Here is a 6,412-nt window from a genome sequence, read left to right on the forward strand (position 1 = left end):
GACAACATTAAATGCCCAAAACTGTTGTTGAATGGTCGTTTTTTACTGTCAATCGAACACGATCCCTTGTGATCCGACATTTTGTAGTACTTAGAAAAATACCACCTTATAAGGCAGCACAACTTACAAAGTCAATATTTATTATTTATTCTCAATATTTTCATGTATATATAGAAACTATAACATATCGTATATGTTAATTAACCCGTAACTCTTTCAATTGTTTTTCACTATATTTAAAGGACAGTTTACTTTGGCTCGGTGAGATTTGGGGCAATATATATTTGAGCTAATGCATTCTGTGACTTGAAGACTTGAACCAACGGGAGTCGAGGATTAATGTGTACAAATATATTATATATGCGTATGTGTTTCAGTTATGTATGTATATATGTTAAGGTATATATCAATTAATTCAGAATACTGATACTTAAGCTGTTAGGCAAAGACAAATATAACTACTTTGAAATCAATTTAGTTGAAATAATACCATCAACACGTGGGTTTTGTGGTTGATTATTAAGAGACGTATGTAGATAAACATGTTAAGAAAGGTGTTGTGAAGGAACACATATGATATTGTTGGCCTATGTCTCTATTGATATTATTGTTGTCGGCCTCTATTTGTAATTTTGTATGCAGAGATGGGGATTGGACTCCTATTGGTGACAAAAAGAGGCTTTTTAGAGTGAGAGTACACACTTTCTTTTGATAAATTGCACATAGCTTGATCCGGCCCGGTCTTAGAGTATAAAAACCCAACCCAATTCCATGGGCAAATTCTGGCCTGTTGTGGGCCTAAAAAGCGTAGTCTTTTTACTTGTTTATTTATAATAAAATAATTTGTATTACAAAAAAATCATAAAAATCCATGGGTTTTATTTATTAATATAAAAAACTTACAAAATGAGAAATATACAGGTAGCTTATAAACTACAAATACTTGATTGGTAAGCGAAATAAAATTATAAGTTTTAGTCATATTATGCATATGGTCGGCACTTGATTTGTAGAGTTTGTGAATGGTTCTTGAGTTTCGGAAATACTTTGCATCTCGTCCGGATGATATGACGATATATTTGAATTTACCGACATGAAGGGAATCCATTGTCAATAAAGCTCTCCTTGAATTTTCTAACATATAAATCAAATATTACTTTTTTTTTTACAAAGCTACAATACCAGTTTATTGTATTCGCATGACACGATGGCAAAAACGTAGAATGGTCCATTTTCTTGACGTTGTTTCCACCATTTTAAAATATTAAAGATAATCCATTATTTATGTCATAACATCTATATAATTTGTGTCTATATAAATAAACAAGTTGTCTAAAGTTGTTCATAATTTCGATCGTTCTTGACTTGTATAATTTTAAAACCAGCTTAACAATATATGATTATTTATAATGTTTGTGATGAAAACCTACCATAGGACTCATAGGACGATGATACAAAAACTGACCATCGTTCACCGCCGTTATAGCTAGATTAATTAGACATTTAAAAAATAAAAATTTGAGAAAACTTTTAAAATGTCGTAAACGAAATAATTGCAAATACAATTAGAAAGAATTTTTAGAGTGAATGATTGTTCAAGGCGGATTTTAACAAAGCCTTCGATTTGGTCAATTGGGCTTTTCTTGATTCTATCATGGAACAAATGAATTTTGGGGTGAGATGGCGGCTTTGGATTCGTAGCTATTTAGAATGCGGAAGAGCTTTAGTGATCATCAATGGAAACCCTACAAAGGGTGTGAGGCAGGGGGACCCATTATCCCCCTTCCTTTTTATTATTACAATGGAAAGATTAAATTTTGCTATGAAGACGACAGTGGAGAAAGGCGTGTTCGACGGGATAAAATTCCAAAATTCTAGCTTGTGTGTGTCACACTTATTTTATGCAGATGATGCATTGTTCATTGTAGAATGGTCTAGGCGAAACATAGCTAATTCGGCAAGGATCTTACGATGCTTTCACATCTTATCTGGATTGAAAGTGAACTTCAAAAAGTCAAAAGTGTTTGGTGTGGGTGCTCTTCCTATGGAAATTTCAAATTGGTCTGCCCCTTTTGGATGTGAACCATCGTCGATCACGTTTACTTACTTGGGTATCCCTGTTGGTGAGAATATGAATAAAAAAGAATGCATGGAGGCCGATCATCGAAAAGTTTCACTCCAAGCTCTCTACGTGGAAAGCGAAAGCATTGAGATTTGGTGGTAGAGTACTCTTGCAAAGGCAGTGCTTGGTAATCTCCATACATATTTTATGTCCATATTTGTAGTCCCAAATGGTGTTCTTGACACACTTGAAAAAATTAGGAGGAAATTCATTTGGTGCAGAGAGTATGACAAAAAAAGTATTTATTGGGTCAAACAGGATTAAGATTATAGCACCAAAAAAAGGTTGGAGGCATCGGGCTTGGGTCTATTAAAGCTATGAATATTTCTATGTTGGCTAAATGGATGTGGTGCTTGAAAGCGGATGAATCCTCTATGTGGTCCAAAGTAATTCGAAGTATTCATAATCTAGAAGGGAGGCATTGGTCTATTTTCGCTAACAGATCCAACACTAGGGTGTGGAAAAACATTATAAAAACACGAAATCACTATACACAATATAACGTTGATCCTAAGGAAATTGTGTCATGGAATTCAACATATTGATGTTGGGTTTCTGATTTTGTGAGAGATGGCAGGTTTTTGGTCTGTCTGTTACGGGAGCGAATTGAATTGGCAGGATATATCGTTAACAACGGACCATTTGCTTGGGATAAGTTGATTCCCTTTAAGATTATATGTTTCATATGGAGAGCAAAACTCAATGTTTCATATGGAGAGCAAAACTCAGTAGAATTCCATCTGCTGTGGAATTAAAAAACAGGGGTATCATAATTCCAAATACTACATGTGATGTATGCAGTACGGAGTAGGAGACATGTGATCATATTTTGTTAACTTGTCATGCGGCGAAGGCAATAATGGACTCGATCCTGGTGTGGTGTGAGATCAGATGTGACAGATTTATTTCGATGGAAAATATGCTTATTTTCATCTCACGGTGGTCGAAGTATAAATATAAAAGAAGAATGTTCAATGCAATATTATGTGGAAAGAAACAAAGCAACTACTGGATTTTCGAAAAAATCTCAATAGTCATTTCCTCTGTTTGTAATTTTCGGTGGAGCTTTATGGTTCATATGGATGGAAAGGAACAAATGGATTTTCGAAAAAATCTCAATAGTCTCGGCGAACACGGTGGAAAGAATCAAAGCAACAACATTCATATGGTGCAAGCATAGAGGTTCATTCAAAAAAATGGATTGGAGAGTTTGGAATATTAGTCTTTTCCTCTGTTTGTAATTTTCTCATTTTTCCCTCTGTTCTTTGTTTGTTTTTTCTTTTTTGTACTATTTGTTTGTTTTCCACATCTCCTTGATGTGGTTTTTATAATATTAGCCGTTTTCCAAAAAATTAAATCCACCACAAACCATCTATTTATATTCTATATTGGAAAGTCAATGTATACAATTTTCAAAATAACCCCATATTATAAACCGTAGTTTCATAAAGTGTCATGATTCTCTTGATATATATATTTTATAGTTAAGAATAAAATGGTTTGTGAGTGTTTTATATGTAATAAATTCAATAACTTCTTTCGGGAAATCAAGTGCTTTGATAGTTTGTTGGGGTAGATGTTCAGGATTAATGGTCAGAGGTTGTAAGATGTGGGGCCTCATCACTCGGGAAAGCCATTATGATAATGTAGGATGAGACTTTACCTGGAATGTTAGGGTGTCAAAGTCAACAAATAATATGGATACAATACTCCAAAAATCACTACAAGATTGTAATTACAATAAAAGAAGTGTGACATCCCCAAAATCTCGGCCAAAAAAGACCGATTTCATTTATGCTTTTTAAACATTTTCAGAGTAAATCCTTTTAATTTTAAAAGAGATGCGGAATTTGTTCCCAAAAACAAAACATGATAAAATAGATATTTATCAAAACATTTCATATAAAAATATGATTTCATTTCATAATCAAAAGTCGGGATGTCATGTTGCGATACAGATCATAAAGCATAAACGATAACATTACAAGTCATTCAACAAATATATACATATACAGACTTGTAAACAAAACAACTTGATGAATCGCCCATCTTAAGCTCTTGCGCCACTTCTTGTAATACAAATAAACTGACTGGGTCAGGCTTGGGAGCCTGGTGAGCATATAGGGTTTTCAACCCACAATAATTATATTTAATTTCAACAATCCACAATAAACCCGATTACCCATTCCCGTTATCCTCACTTTATGTCCCTAAAATAACTTCTATTATAAGGAACCTAATTCAGGATTTTCATCGGGACGGAAATTACTGCAGAGGGGCTTCCTCAACAATAAGTGCCCTAAATGCAACCATGTAGGGGATAGAGTACACCGGTGAACACGTCGTTCACAACACCTACAGGTAATGAGCCTGCTAGTGTTCCACAGGACAGTCTAGAATAGTCCCTGGTCGTCATCCATACTCTGCTGAATGACTAGAATAACACCAATAACACCGAGGCCTCTTATCTGTTTATTTCACACCTAAATTTTGACGCTCATTTTATTCTTAATTTAATTATATCACATAATTAAGCAAATAAACACATAACTCACATAATTCCCAAAATTCACAAATAATACATTTTTATTATTTCAAATTGGTTTACAAAGGTTAACCTAGACTATTACATTGCTAAAAATGGCAAGCCCAGAAACACGGGCGTTACAATTCTCCCCACCTTAGAATGATTCCGTCCCCGAAATCACACACCAGCAAACAAATGCGGATAGCGACTCATCATGTCACTCTCCGTCTCCCAGGTGAGATTTGGCCCATTCATGTGTTTCCATCGGACAAGCACTAACTCAACCATCTTACGTCGCAATTTCTTAGTCTTTCGGTCAACGATTGCCTCCGGTTCCTCAATCAACCTTTTGTTCTCATCGATCCTCAAATCCAAAAGTGGAATTATGTCGGGAACTTCTCCCGTGAACTTCCTCAAATAACACACATGAAAAGTGTTATGAATTCCATTCAGTTCTTCTGGTAGTTCGAGCTTGTAAGCTTGGTTCCCAATTCTCTGAAGAACTTTAAACGGTCCAATAAACCTTGGACTTAACTTTCCCCTTTTACCAAATCCTATAAGTCCCTTCCACGGTGAGACTTTAAGCAAAACCGAATCTCCAACTTCAAAAGTCATCGGTCTTCGCTTTTTGTCAGCATAGCTCTTTTGACGGTCCTGAGCTGCTAACATTCTTTCCCTAATTATTTTCAACTTTTCAGCAGTTTGATGGACTATCTCCGGTCCCATAAACTGCTTTTCCCCAGCCTCAAGCCAACAAGACGGCGTACGACACTTCTGTCCATACAATGCTTGATAAGGTGTCATCTTTATGCTCGAGTGAAAACTATTATTATAGGAAAATTCTACCAAAGGTAAATGTTCATCCCAATTACCTAGGAATTCCAGGGTACATGCTCTCAGCATATCTTCAAGTGTTTGTATCGTTCTTTCGCTCTGACCATGAGTCTGCGGATGGTAAGCTGTACTTAAACACAACTTGGTACCCAATTCCTCTTGTAGACTTTTCCAAAATCGTGAGGTGAAATGGCTATCACGATCCGACACAATTGTTAACGGAACACTATGAAGCCTCACAATTTCCTTCATGTAAGAATTTGCAAGCTTCTCCATAGACCATTTCTCGTTGGCTGCTATGAAATGCGCACTCTTAGTGAATCGATCAACGACCAACCAAATCATGTCGTGACCACTTTTCGTTCTGGGCAGTTTAGTGACAAAATCCATAGCAATGTCTTCCCACTTACCCATAGGCACAGGTAATGGTTCTAAACTCCCGTATGGTTTCTGATGTTGTGCCTTGACTCTTGCACAAGTCACACACTCCGCCACATACTTCGCAATGTCGAGCTTCACCGTCGCCCACCAATAATAGGGTTTCAGGTCCCTATACATTTTTGTGCTACCGGGATGAATCGAGTACATGGTTTTGTGAGCTTCTTCCATCAGAAGATCTCTGACTCCTCCTGTCTTAGGTATCCAAATCCGATCTTGGAACACCTTCAGTCCGTGACTGTTTACACCGAACACCAACGTTTTGCCCAAATGTTCCTCCTTCCGGTCATTCTTCTCAGAAGCTTCGCTTTGAGCTTTCTTTATACTTTCCAAAATAGTTGAGACAACTTCAATTCTCAACACTCTTGGCCTTCTCCTTTCAAAATTGACTTTCCGACTGAGAGCATCAGCAACAACATTGGCTTTATCGGGGTGGTAAAGTATCTCACAGTCGTAGTCTTTAAGTAATTCCAGCCAGCGTCGTTGCCTCA

The 6,412-nt window shown here is 36.5% G+C and overlaps 1 protein-coding gene across 1 annotated transcript; it reads left to right on the plus strand.

Moving 5' to 3' along the window:
- Positions 1–1,654: 1,654 nt before the first annotated feature.
- On the plus strand, positions 1,655–2,224 carry LOC145049477 (putative mitochondrial protein AtMg01250). Its single transcript, XM_078997875.1, has one exon. The coding sequence runs from the start codon at positions 1,655–1,657 to the stop codon at positions 2,222–2,224; it is 570 nt and encodes a 189-aa protein (XP_078854001.1).
- The last annotated feature ends 4,188 nt before the right edge of the window (positions 2,225–6,412 follow it).

The sequence above is a fragment of the Lactuca serriola genome, chromosome 5, assembly GCF_051521515.1.
Source record: "Lactuca serriola cultivar US96UC23 chromosome 5, Lser_US96UC23_V15, whole genome shotgun sequence".
In the NCBI taxonomy this organism is placed as follows: domain Eukaryota; kingdom Viridiplantae; phylum Streptophyta; class Magnoliopsida; order Asterales; family Asteraceae; genus Lactuca; species Lactuca serriola.